Genomic DNA, 14,305 nt, shown 5'->3' on the forward strand with positions numbered 1-14,305 from the left:
TCCTCATGCGTAAATGGACATCCCATGTTGACGCAGACAGAGATTGGAATGCTGTTTACCAAATAGTGATTCCTACAGCCTTTCGACACAATGTGTTATCCCTTGCTCATGATCACCAGTGGTCTGGTCATTTAGGAATCACAAAGACTTATGATCAGATCCTTCGACATTTCTTTTGGCCAGGTTTAAAACAAGATGTGGCTCAGTTCTGTCGGACATGTCACACATGTCAGGTTACAGGAAAACCCAATCAGGTTATTCCTCCCGCTCCTCTTTGTCCTATTCCTGTCATAGGTGAACCATTTGAACATGTGGTGGTTGATTGTGTTGGACCGTTACCGAAGACAAAATCTGGTAACCAGTTTCTGTTAACGATAATGTGTATGGCAACAAGATACCCCGAAGCCATTACTCTGAGAAGGATTACAGCTCCGGTGGTGAGTAAAGCCTTAATTAAGTTCTTCACGACATTCGGGTTACCTAAGGTGGTACAAACTGATCAAGGTACAAATTTCCTGTCAAAGCTCTTCATGCGGTGTTAGCTACCTTAGTGCTGCGGTGTTAGCTACCTTAGTGCTGCGGTGTTAGCTACCTTAGTGCTGCGGTGTTAGCTACCTTAGTGCTGCGGTGTTAGCTACCTTAGTGCTGCGGTGTTAGCTACCTTAGTGCTGTGGTGTTAGCTACCTTAGTGCTGTGAAGACTGTTTAGGAAAGGGCTCTGGTCTGTTAGTGCTAGGCATGGTCTATTGGAATTACCCCTATGCTGTTAACAGGGCCAAAGGGATTCGTAACATGCAGTCAGACGGTCCGGCAGTCAGAGAGACAGACGGTTTGACAGTCAGACAGACAGACGGTTTGACAGTCAGACAGACAGACGGTTTGACAGTCAGACAGACAGACGGTTTGACAGTCAGACAGACAGACGGTTAGACGTCAGACAGACGGTCAGACAGACAGACGGTTAGACAGACAGACGGTCCGACAGACTGACGGTCCGACAGACTGACGGTCAGACGGTCAGACGGTCCGACAGACAGACAGACGGTCAGACGGTCCGACAGACAGACAGACGGTCCGACAGACAGACAGACGGTCAGACGGTCCGACAGACAGACAGACGGTCCGACAGACAGACAGACGGTCCGACAGACAGACAGACGGTTCGACAGACAGACAGACGGTCCGACAGACGGTCAGACGGTCCGACAGACGGTCCGACAGACGGTCAGACGGTCCGACAGACGGTCCGACAGACGGTCAGACGGTTCGACAGACGGTCAGACGGTCCGACAGACGGTCCGACGGTCCGACAGACGGTCCGACGGTCCGACAGACGGTCCGACAGACGGTCCGACAGACGGTCCGACAGACGGTCCGACAGACGGTCAGACGGTCCGACAGACGGTCAGACGGTCCGACAGACGGTCAGACAGACGGTCAGACGGTCCGACAGACGGTCCGACGGTCCGACAGACGGTCCGACAGACAGACAGACAGACGGTCCGACAGACAGACAGACAGACGGTCCGACAGACAGACAGACAGACGGTCCGACAGACAGACAGACAGACGGTCCGACAGACAGACAGACAGACGGTCCGACAGACAGACAGACAGACGGTCCGACAGACAGACAGACAGACGGTCCGACAGACAGACAGACAGACGGTCCGACAGACAGACAGACGGTCCGACAGACAGACAGACGGTTCGACAGACAGACAGACGGTCCGACAGACAGACAGACGGTCCGACAGACAGACAGACGGTCCGACAGACAGACAGACGGTCCGACAGACAGACAGACGGTCCGACAGACAGACAGACGGTCCGACTGACAGACAGACGGTCAGACGGTCCGACAGACAGACAGACGGTGACAGACAGACAGACGGTCCGACAGACAGACAGACGGTCCGACGGTCAGACGGTCCGACGGTCAGACGGTCAGAGGGACAGAGGGACAGAGGGACAGAGGGACAGACGGTCCGACGGACAGACGGTCAGACGGTCAGACGGTCCGACAGACAGACGGTCAGACGGTCCGACAGACAGACGGTCAGACGGTCCGACAGAGACGGTCAGACGGTCCGACAGACAGACGGTCAGACGGTCCGACAGACAGACGGTCAGACGGTCCGACAGACAGACGGTCAGACGGTCCGACAGACAGACGGTCAGACGGTCCGACAGACAGACGGTCAGACGGTCCGACAGACAGACGGTCAGACAGACAGATGGTTAGACGGTCAGACAGAGGAGTACAGAGACAGACAGAATACATCTAATTACAACTATGAAAATGTGGTTACTTTCCATTATAAATTCATTATTAGCATATAAACACAGAGCATCCTGTCCAGGGGGTGTAGTGGTACATCAAGCTGTCTCACTACAGAAACAGGATATAGACTAGTGTCCTGTACATCAATTTACATTTTTAAACGTAACCTTTATTTAACTAGGCTAGTCAGCTGTTATTTACATAAACCCGGACGACGCTGGGCCAATTGTGCGCAGCCCTATGGGACTCCCAATCACGGCTGGTTGTGATACAGCCTGGATTTGAACCAGGGTCTGAAGTGATGCCTCTTAGCACTGAGATGCAGTGCCTTAGACCACTGCGCCACTCAGACCAAGCTGCCTCACGTAACAGAAACAGACGATTACTACTAATATTACGTCCTTCCACAAATACACACGTAGACGTCTCAAACAAAACACCAAACACCAATACTTTAAGATGTATTAACTGATCTGTATTGATGAGTATTCCCACCATGTCATTTGACATCACCTTCTTCTTCTGTTTATGGCGTGCCCGCTTGGCAGCCTTAGCGCTGTTGGCTGGTTTGTGCTCTGAGTTGATGAAGTCCAGCAGCTCGTCCACGTCTCGGTGGTCGATGGAGGTGGACACGGACGGGTCAGAGTCACGTCTCTGGGGAAGACACTCCTCCTTACGACGTGTTAGACGGGACCGGAGCTTCTCACGGATCTCTGTGTAGTTACGGCTGGTCGGAGCCGCCGGGGGCTGGAGGGAGGAGAGGACATGATCAGGAGAGATTTTCCTTCAATAGCATGCGTTTCATTTCAATAACTTTCTTCCTTTGCCCTTGTTCACTCACTCCCCTTTAGACATCTGTGAAGGCTGGATAGGTGACAGTAACATGGCAGAAACTAGTTGGAGCGTACACCTATCCAGCCATCTCAGATTCAGTGGAAGGACGGCAGAAGGGAGGGGAGCAACTTTATGGATTGAAACCCGAGCCACAATCTTTTTGTTGTATGTTTATTGGTTAGAGAGAGAGACCAAGATGAAAGGTAGGAGAGAGAGTGATTCCAACCCATGCTGGCAGCAGTACATCGTACATGTGCTCCACAGGCAGCGGTTTAAGACTGTTAGACCCCCCCCACGCCACCGGATTTCACGTTTAACAACCAATGGGTTTACACTCGGCCCCAACATGAACACAATGTTTGCCAAGTGAAAAGTTCTCCATAAATTCAATTACAATCCATTACTAAAGAGACGGACCGCGCTGTGTCCAAAGAACTTGGCAGTAGCAGCAGTCAAAAATGACTTTAGTCACTCACTGTTTATACTGTTCATGCTTTTAATGCTATTTAAATAAATGACTAAGTATGCCATACTATAAAATTAGGGCTGAGAATTGCCAGGGACCTCACGATTCTATATGTATTGCGATTTGAGACTGCGATTTTATTGCGATTCGATGTTCCAAACATATTACTCACCATATGTGAGGCTGTCTACGAGAACCCGTCGGAGGTTGCGCAGACTCATTGTTTGGGGGGAAAAAGCAATAATATTTTTGAGGAAATTGTGATTTTGGTTGTTTTGGATACTTTAAAACCATTTTCATTATTGTAATTAGCTAGCATGCTCAATGTGAAAATGCTAACTCAAACTTCCCTGAGAGAGTGCCGCTGCCGCATTTCGCCCACTCAAGATAACATGCTACAAATCAATGAAGTCAGGCTGGTTTAGACACAGAATAATTAGCTAGCTAGCTAGTAATGTAGTAAGATAAAGTTGTCATTCACAATCAACTTTTTTTATTTTGTCTACAGCTACACCGGAGCCAACGTTCATAAAAAAAGGTTCACACTTTCTTCTGATGTTGATTGATCAGTGTGTAGGCCCATTGATCCCTTTGATCCGTGTGTAGGCCCATTGATCCGTGTGTAGGCCCATTGATCCGTGTGTAGGCCCATTGATCAGTGTGTAGGCGGATGGGGCCACAGTGTCTCCTGACCCCTCCAGTATTTATGCTGCAGTAGTTTGTGTCGGGGGGCTAGGGTCAGTCTGTTACATCTGGAGTATTTCTCTTGTCTTATCCGGTGTCCTGTGTGAATTTAAATATGCTCTTTCTAATTCTCTCCCTCTCTCCCTCCCTCCCTCCCTCCCTCATCACGGATGGAGATGTAACCGATGTGAAATGGCTAGCTAGTTAGCGGTGGTGCGCGCTAATAGCGTTTCAATCGGTTGACGTCACTCGCTCTGAGACCACGGCTTTTGTGGTGCGATGGGTAACGATGCTTCGTGGGGTGTCAGTAGTTGATGTGTGCAGAGGGTCAACCTGGTTCAAGCCCAGGTTGGGGCGAGGAGAGGGACGGAAGCTCAACTGTTACAGAGAGATGAGAGCTTCTTCAACGAGGAGCCAGAAAGGTATGTTAAGCTAATTAGCTAGCTAGTTAAATACAACACAAATGGCAAGTACCTGTTCGAATTCATCTGTGGGGCTGCTTCTATTGGTCGAAACTCTGCATCGCAGAACACAAGGCTGCTATTAGAAATCAAAACACAGACCATCGAAGCCAAACACGGCTCACCTTCCTCCCTGCGCTTCGTAAACCATAGAACATGTCCACGTTTCACCAAGAGGAGGTGACATTGTACGTAAACTAAAAGAAAGAGAGGCATTACTGGAACTTAAGGGGCTAAACAATGATTTTTTCACTGTCCTTGTTTCTATACTGTTGCCAATTTTTTGCCTCTCTGTGTCTCTGGATTCACAGACACCCAAATATCACCTATGTATATTTTGATAGAGGCCACTGTGTTCTTGGGGACCTTCAATGCTGCAGAAATTTTTTGGTACCCTTCCCCAGATCTTTGCCTCGACACAATCCTGTCTCGGAGTTCTATGGACAATTCCTTCGACCTCATGGCTTGGTTTTTGCTCTGACATGCACTGTCAACTGTGGGACCTTAAATAGATAGATGTGTGCCTTTCCAAATCATCTCCAATCAATTGAATTTACCACATGTGGACGCCAATCAAGTTGTAGAAACATCTCAAGGATGATCAATGGGAAACAGGATGCACCTGAGCTCAATTTCGAGTCTCATAGCAAAGGGGCTGAATTATTTTTTTAACCTTTATTCAACTAGGCAAGTCAGTTAAGAGCAAATTCTTATTTACAGTGACGGCCTAGGAACAGTGGGTTAACAGCAACTAATTCCTAACTCAAATTAGTCCTTTTTGAAGTTTTGTTTTTGGTAAGCCCGTCCCACAGTGCATTAGCTAGACTTGATCAACGATCAGGCCTTCACTACCTGCCTCTACTTTTTCTTTTAGTACTGTTCAAGGTAGGCTATAGCCACTGTTGTTGTAATGACAGTCCTATTGAAGACACGCTGCTATAGCTAACCGTGGCCTAAATGTTACAGTGTCTATTTCACCAGCCATGGTATTCATCATCCATGTAACACACAAAACAAATCAGCTAGCAAACAAGTGAATGTTGATTCATTGAGAGGGAGAGAAGGTTGGTTTGAAGAGTGACAGAACCCCTGTGTGTGTGTGTGTGTGTGTGTTTTAAAATATTTGGGTCTCCATGATAATTTACTTTTTGTGTGGACCCAAATAAATAAATAAAAGTGATAATGCAGTAAAATCTGTTTTTCTCCCTGAAGGTTAGATGGTGAAGGGAATGGGCGGTTCTCACGGATCTGGTGCCCAGCTCTGGATCCAAAGGTGGTCGTCACCACGGAGCTAAGGTAAGAATAATGACCTAGTAGTGTGTGTGTGTTAAGAGATCCATTTGCGTTTGTTTGACAGAGAGAGTCAAATTCATTCCTATCTACATTAACTAAATCCTCCCGTCCCGCTACCAGCCGGGCCTTCAACACCACCAGGTCGCTGTCAATACTGCTACTATTTTAGATGTTTCGTATTGTAGTGTAGTGGGTCCTTTCTTTCTCATCGCCATCCAGTTTTCTATATTGCCAAATCAAAACAGGTTTTTCATGTTTTTAATTTTAAGGATTTGTTGTTGACCGTTCATAATCTCACTAAAATGTATTATTTAGGCTCCAGATATTTATCTGTTATTTTACAATATAATCATTAGTTATTAGTAATGATTATTTAATGCATCAATTCCAGCAGTTACTGTTTTAAAAAAGAATACATCTAGTGACAATCTCTTCAGAAACAAATCAAGCTGTTTTCTCTCAGGCCTCATTGGAATGAGAAAACAATGTAACACATCTTTGCTGTTTTTATCCATTTTAACTTTTTTGGCTTTAGTTAACTTTAAAAGCTCAAACTCAGGATCTAATAAATAAATCTCAAGTGATTAAAAAAAATAATTAAAAAAATCTGGATTTGAGACAGTTTGTAGATTTCAGAACATACACACACACACACACACACACACACACACGCATACACATATATACATACATACATACATATATATACATATATACATATACATATATATAAATTGAAACGTCAATTTCACGATGTGAAGGGTTTCCCTAGGGCCGTCACGTGTGTCTGCTGCAGAAGAACAAGAGAGCCATGATTAAAGTGAGTTTTCATCAGTCCTGGAAATAAAAGTGCTGAAAACAAATTGGCTCACTATTTAAAAAGAAGATGGAGGACGAGCTATGAAGGGAAAATACTGGAGTTTTGGTGCAGGTACAGCCAACTAGCGCCAAAATAATACTGCAATATTGTCAAAAAAATTGTAATACAGTGCATTTGGAAAGTTCTCAGACGTCTTGACTTTTTCCACATTTTGTTACGTTACAGGCTTATTCTAAAATGTATTAAATAGTTTTTCCCCTCCTCAATCTACACACAATACCCAATAATGACAAAGCAAAAAGTTGCATATTTCTTTTTTTTTAAAGAAATGTTAAATGTTTTATTACACATGGCTTGGTTGTGTGCTTAGTGTCATCCTGTTGGAAGGTGAACCTTCTCCCCAGTCTGAGATCCTGAGCGCTCTGGAGCAGGTTTTCATCAAGGACCTCTCTATACTTTGCTCTGTTCATCTTTCTCTCGATCCTGACTAGTCTCCCAGTCCCTGCCGCTGAAAAATATCCCCACAGCATGATGCTGCCACCATCATCCTTCACCGCAGGGATGGAGCCAGGTTTCCTCCAGATATGACGCTTTGCATTCAGGCCAAAAAGTTCAATCAGACCAGAGAATCTTGTTTTTCATGGTCTGAGAGTCCTTTAAGTGAATTTTGTCAAACTCCAAGCGGGCTGTCATGTGGCTTTTACTGAGGAGTGACTTCCGTCTTGCCACTCTACCATAACGGCCTGATTGCAGAACTCCACCAGAGATGGTTGTCCTTCTGGAAGGTTCTCCCATCGCCACAGAGGAACTATAGAGCTCTGTCAGAGTGACCATCGGGTTCTTGGTCACCTCCCTGACCAAGGCCCTTCTCCCCGATTGCTCAGTTTGGCCGGGCAGCCAGCTCTAGGGAGAGTCTTGGTGGTTCCAAACTTCTTCCATTTTAGAATGATGTTGGCCACTGTGTTCTTGGGGACCTTCAACGCTGCAGAAATGCTTTGGTACACCTCCCCAGATATGAGCCTCGACACAGTCCTGTCTCGGTGTTCTACGGACAATTCCTTCGACCTCATGGCTTGGTTTTTGCTCTGACAACTGTGGGACCTTATATAGACAGGTGTGTGCCTTTCCAAATAATGTCAAATCAATTTAATTTACCACAGGTGGACTCCAAGCAAGTTGTAGAAAAATCTCAAGGATGATCTACGGAAACAGGATGCACCTGAGTTCAATTTCAAGTCTCATAGAAAAGGGTCTGAATACTTATGTAAATAAGGTATCTGTTTTTTATAAACTCAGCAAAAAAAGAAACGGCCCTTTTTCAGGACCCTGTCTTTCAAAGATAATTCCTAAAAATCCAAATAACTTCACAGATCTTCATTGTAAAGGGTTTATACACATTTCCCATGCTTGTTCAATGAACCATAAACAATTAATGAACTTGCACCTGTGGAACGGTCGTTAAGACACTAACAGCTTACAGACGGTAGGCAATTAAGGTCACAGTTATGAAAACTTAGGACACTAAAGAGGCCTTTCTACTGACTCCAAAAAAAATGAAAAAATAAAGATGCCCAGTGTCTCTTCTCATCTGCGTGAACGTGCCTAGGCATGCTGCAAGGAGGCATGAGGACTGCATATGTGGCCAGGGCAATAAATTGCAATGTCCATACTGTGAGACGCCTAAGACAGCGTTACAAGGAGACAGGACGGACAGCTGATCGTCCTCACAGTGGCAGACCACGTGTAACAACACCTGCATAGGATCGGTACATCTGAACATCACACCTGCGGGACAGGTACAGAATAGCAACAACAACTGCCCTAGTTACACCTGGAACGCACAATCCCTCCATCAGTGCTCAGACTGTCCGCAATAAGCTGAGAGAGGCTGGACTGAAGGCTTGTAGGCCTGTTGTAGGGCAGGGCCTCACCGGACATCACCGGCAACAAAGTCGCCTATGGGCACAAACCCACCGTCGCTGGACCAGACAGGACTGGCAAAAAAGTGCTCTTCACTTACGAGTCGCGGTTTTGTCTCACCAGGGGTGATGGTCGGATTCGTGTTTATCGTCGAAGGAATGAGCGTTACACCGAGGCCTGTACTCTGGAGCGGGATCGATTCGGAGGTGGAGGGTCCGTCATGGTCTGGGGCGGTGTGTCACAGCATCATCGGACTGAGCTTGTTGTCATTGCAGGCAATCTCAACGCTGTACGTTACAGGGAAGACATCCTCCTCCCTCATGTGGTACCCTTCCTGCAGGCTCAGCATGACATGACCCTCCAGCATGACAATGCCACCAGCCATATTGCTCGTTCTGTGCGTGATTTCCTGCAAGACAGGAATGTCAGTGTTCTGCCATGGCCAGTGAAGAGCCCGGATTTCAATCCCATTGAGCACGTCTGGGACCTGTTGGATCGGAGGGTGAGGGCTAGGGCCATTCCCCCCAGAAATGTCCGGGAACTTGCAGGTGCCTTGGTGGAAGAGTAGGGTAACATCCCACAGCAAGAACTGGCAAATCTGGTGCAGTCCATGAGGAGGAGATGCACTGTAGTACTTAATGCACCTGGTGGCCACACCAGATACTGACTGTTACTTTTGATTTTGACCCCCCCTTTGTTCAGGGACACATTATTCAATTTCTGTTAGTCACATGTCTGTGGAACTTGTTCAGTTTATGTCTCAGTTGTGGAATCTTGTCATGTTCATACAAATATGTACACATGTTAAGTTTCCTGAAAATAAACGCAGTTGACAGTGAGAGGATGTTTCTTTTTTGGCTGAGGTTATTTTATAAATTTGCTAAACTTTCTAAAAACCGGTTTTCGCTTTGTCATTATGGGGGTATTATGTGTAGATTGATGGAGGGAAAAACATGTATTTAATACATTTTAGAATAAGGCTGTAACGTCACAAAATGTGGAAAAAAGGGAAGGGGTCTGAATACTTTCCTAATGCACTGTATAGTCAAATCCTATTCGATATGTAGCTGGATGTATTTTTCCCCCCTTCACTACTATACATACCGCGTTGTGTCCGAAGAACTCACAGTAGCAGCAGTCACAGTACTTCCCATCCTTCTGGTTGTTTGAGGAGGAAGCACAGGAGCTCCTCTCAGAACTCGAGTCCTCGTCCTCTCCCTCCTCCAGCTCCGAAGGGGGGTGACACAACCCCCCCAACCCGTTAGACAGCTTATGTCCTTTACACGCCTGGTCCCTGGAGCATGGACACAGGATACAGACAACAGATAGTGCAGTCAGATGTAGAGACAGACAGAAACCATGCTTAGTGAGGTAACTTTTAGAAGAATTCAGCAGTGATGACAGGTAGAACCACGACCATGTCTTATCACTAGATTCTAGAGCAGCGATGACAGGTAGAACCATGACCATGTCTTATCACTAGATTCTAGAGCAGGTAGAACCACGTCCATGTCTTATCACTAGATTCTAGAGCAGCGATGACAGGTAGAACCACGACCATGTCTTATCACCAGATTCTAGAGCAGCGATGACAGGTAGAACCACGACCATGTCTTATCACCAGATTCTAGAGCAGCGATGACAGGTCTTATCCCCAGACCATGTCTTATCACTAGATTCTAGAGCAGCGATGACAGGTCTTATCCCCAGACCATGTCTTATCACTAGATTCTAGAGCAGCGATGACAGGTAGAACCACGACCATGTCTTATCACCAGATTCTAGAGCAGCGATGACAGGTAGAACCACGACCATGTCTTATCACCAGATTCTAGAGCAGCGATGACAGGTAGAACCACGACCATGTCTTATCACCAGATTCTAGAGCAGCGATGACAGGTAGAACCACGACCATGTCTTATCACCAGATTCTAGAGCAGCGATGACAGGTAGAACCACGACCATGTCTTATCACCAGATTCTAGAGCAGCGATGACAGGTAGAACCACGACCATGTCTTATCACCAGATTCTAGAGCAGCGATGACAGGTAGAACCACGACCACGTCTTATCACTAGATTCTAGAGCAGCGATGACAGGTAGAACCACGACCACGTCTTATCACTAGATTCTAGAGCAGCGATGACAGGTAGAACCACGACCACGTCTTATCACTAGATTCTAGAGCAGCGATGACAGGTAGAACCACGACCACGTCTTATCACTAGATTCTAGAGCAGCAGCAGTGACAGGTAGAACCACGACCACGTCTTATCACTAGATTCTAGAGCAGGTAGAACCATGACCATGTTTTATCACCAGATTCTAGAGCAGTGATGACAGGTAGAACCACGACCATGTCTTATCACTAGATTCTAGAGCAGGTAGAACCACGACCATGTCTTATCACTAGATTCTAGAGCAGGGATGACAGGTAGAACCACGACCAGGTCTTACCACTAGATTCTAGAGCAGGTAGAACCACGACCATGTCTTATCACTAGATTCTAGAGCAGTGATGACAGGTAGAACCACTAGATTCTAGGGGAAGCCATCTGAAACAATGTCTGTGTTCCAGTATCTCATGCAAATCATTTAGTGTCCTCGCATGTATGTAGCGTGAAATGTACAACTGAATTTAATAAAATTTCACTGCATTAGGGGAATACTCCCCTAATCTTAGAGTTTGACATTTTGTCAGTGGTTATCAATTGAACTAGGTAAAAAGTGTGGACATTATTAGCAATCGAATACAAACCTTCAATCAAGAATTTACCTACTAGATTCTATAATAAACCTATATTGTTTTTCTCCCATGAAACCATCAGTATTCACATTACCTATGCTAGCCAAGCTGTCTATTACTGCACAGTGCATGAAAACAACCAACTACCAATGTAACACCACTACTGTAGAAACATCACACTGTGTATGGAACAGCACTACTGTAGAAACATCACACTGTGTATGGAACACCACTACTGTAGAAACATCACACCACTGTAGAAACATCACCACTGTAGAAACATCTTATGTATGGAACATCACTACTGTAGAAACGTCACTACTGTAGAAACATCACACTATGTATGGAACATCACTACTGTAGAAACATCACACTACTGTAGAAAGATCACACTACTGTAGAAACACCACTACTGTAGAAACACCACTACTGTAGAAACACCACTACTGTAGAAACACCACACCGTGTATGGAACATCACTACTGTAGGAACACCACTAGTGTAGAAACATCACACTATGTATGGAACATCACTACTGTAGAAACATCACACTGTATGGAACACCACTACTGTAGAAACATCACACTGTGTATGGAACATCACTACTGTAGAAACACCACTACTGTAGAAACACCACACCGTGTATGAAACACCACTACTGTAGAAACACCACTACTGTAGAAACATCACACTATGTATGGAACATCACACTATGTATGGAACATCACTACTGTAGTTGGAAGTGAAAACCAAAACCTGTCTCATCACTAGATAGATACTATCACTACATTTGATGAACCTACAGTGGCAAGAAAAAGTACGTGAACCTTTTGGAATTACCTGGACTTCTACATAAATTGGTCATAAAATTAGATCTTCATCTAATTCACAACAATAGACAAACACAGTCTGCTTAAATTAATAACACACAAACAATTATACCTTTTCATGTCTTTATTGAACACACAGTGTAAACACTCACAGGGCAGGGTGGAAAAAGTATGTGAACCCTTGGATTTTATAACTGGTTGACCCTCCTTTGGCAGTAATAACCTCAACCAAACATTTTCTCTAGTTGCGGATCAGACCTGCACAACGGTCAGGAGGAATTTTGGACCATTCTGCTTTACAAAACTGTTTCAGTTCAGCAATATTCTTGGGAGGTCTGGTGTGAACTGCTCTCTTGAGGTCAGGCCACAGCATCTCAATCGGGTTGAGGTCAGGACTCTGACTGGGCCACTCCAGAAGGTGTATTGTCTTCTGTTGAAGCCATTCTGTTGTTGATTTACTTCTGTGTTTTGGGTCGTTGTCCTGTTGCGTCACCCAACTTCTGTTGAGCTTCAATTGTCGGACAGATAGCCTTACATTCTCCTGCAAAATGTCTTGATAAACTTGGGAATTCATTTTCCTGTCGATGATAGCAAGCTGTCCAGGTCCTGAGGCAGCAAAGCAGATCCAAACCATGAAGCTCCCTCCACCATACTTTACAGTTGGGATGAGGTTTTGATGTTGGTGTGCTGGGCCTTTTTTTTCTCCACATAATGTTGTGTGTTCCTTCCAAACAACTCAACTGTAGTCTGTCCACATAATATTTTTCCAGTAGCGAAAAATAAATGGAGCATCCAGGTGCACTTTTACAGATTTCAGAAGTGCAGCAATGTTTTTTTGGACAGCACTGGCTCCTTCTGTGATGTCCTCCTATGAACACCATTCTTGTTTAGTGTTTTACGTATCGTAGACTCGTCAACAGAGATGTTAGCATGTTCCAGAGATTTCTGTAAGTCTTTAGCTGACACTCTAGGATTCTTCTTAACCTCATTGAGCATTCTGCGCTGTGCTCTTGCAGTCATCTTTGCAGGACGGCCACTCCTAGGGAGAGTGGCAACAGTGCTGAACTTTCTCCATTTATAGACAATTTGTCTTACCGTGGACTGATGAACATCAAGGCTTTTAGAGATACTTTTGTAACCCTTTCCAGCTTTATGCAAGTAAACAATTCTTAATCTTAGGTCTTCTGAGATCTCTTTAGTTCGACGCATGGTTCACATCAGGCAATGCTTCTTGTGAATAGGAAACTCAAATTTTGCGAGTGTGTGTTAAAGGGCAAGGCAGCTCTAACCAACGTCTCCAATCTCGTCTCATTGACTGGACTCCAGGTTAGCTGACTCATGACTCCAATTAGCTTTTGGAGAAGTCATTAGCCTAGGGGTTCACATACTTTTCCCAACCTACACTGTGAATGTTTAAATGATGTATTCAATATAGATTAGAAAAATACAATAATTTCTGTGTTGTTAGTTTAACCTGTTATGGCTAGGGGGCAGTATTTTCACAGCCAGATAAAAAAACGTACCCGATTTAATCTGATTATTACTCCTGCCCAGAAACTAGAATATGCATATAATTATTAGCTTTGGATAGAAAACACTCCAAAGTTTCTAAAACTGTTTGAATGGTGTCTGTGAGTATAACAGAACTCATTTGGCAGGCCAAAACCTGAGAAGATTCCATGCAGGAAGTGGCCTGTCTGACAATTTCTTGCCCATCTCTATCCATTACAGAGGATCTCTGCTGTTACGTGACACTTCCTACGGCTCCCATGGGCTCTCAGAAGGCGGCAAAAAGCTGAATCGTGGCTTTGCAGGCTCTGGTTGAAAAAAAGTAGCGCGTTTGGGTAGTGGCTGGTTAGAGTACTGTGAGACTCAGGCGCGTGCCCGCTATGTTTTCTTTCGTCTGTTTACCTAAACGCAGATTCCCGGTCGGAATATTATTGCTTTTTTACGAGAAAAATGGCATAA

At 45.2% G+C, this 14,305-nt stretch overlaps 1 protein-coding gene across 3 annotated transcripts in view; it reads right to left on the bottom strand.

Annotated features, from left to right (window-relative positions):
- The window catches only part of LOC106612335 (protein FAM193B), a 46,962-nt gene that overhangs the window by 20,497 nt on the left and 12,160 nt on the right, over window positions 1-14,305 (bottom strand). For 2 of the 3 annotated variants that reach the window (XM_045724265.1, XM_045724263.1), the window contains exons 6-7: window positions 9,866-10,055; window positions 2,779-3,030 (exon numbers count right to left, since the gene is read on the bottom strand). In XM_045724265.1, the coding sequence (XP_045580221.1) occupies window positions 2,779-3,030; window positions 9,866-10,055 (442 nt within the window). The remainder of the gene's footprint in view (window positions 1-2,778; window positions 3,031-9,865; window positions 10,056-14,305) is intronic. The other variant, XM_045724264.1, reaches the window with a different exon arrangement.

This window comes from Salmo salar, chromosome ssa09 (genome assembly GCF_905237065.1).
Source record: "Salmo salar chromosome ssa09, Ssal_v3.1, whole genome shotgun sequence".
Classification (NCBI taxonomy): Eukaryota; Metazoa; Chordata; class Actinopteri; order Salmoniformes; family Salmonidae; genus Salmo; species Salmo salar.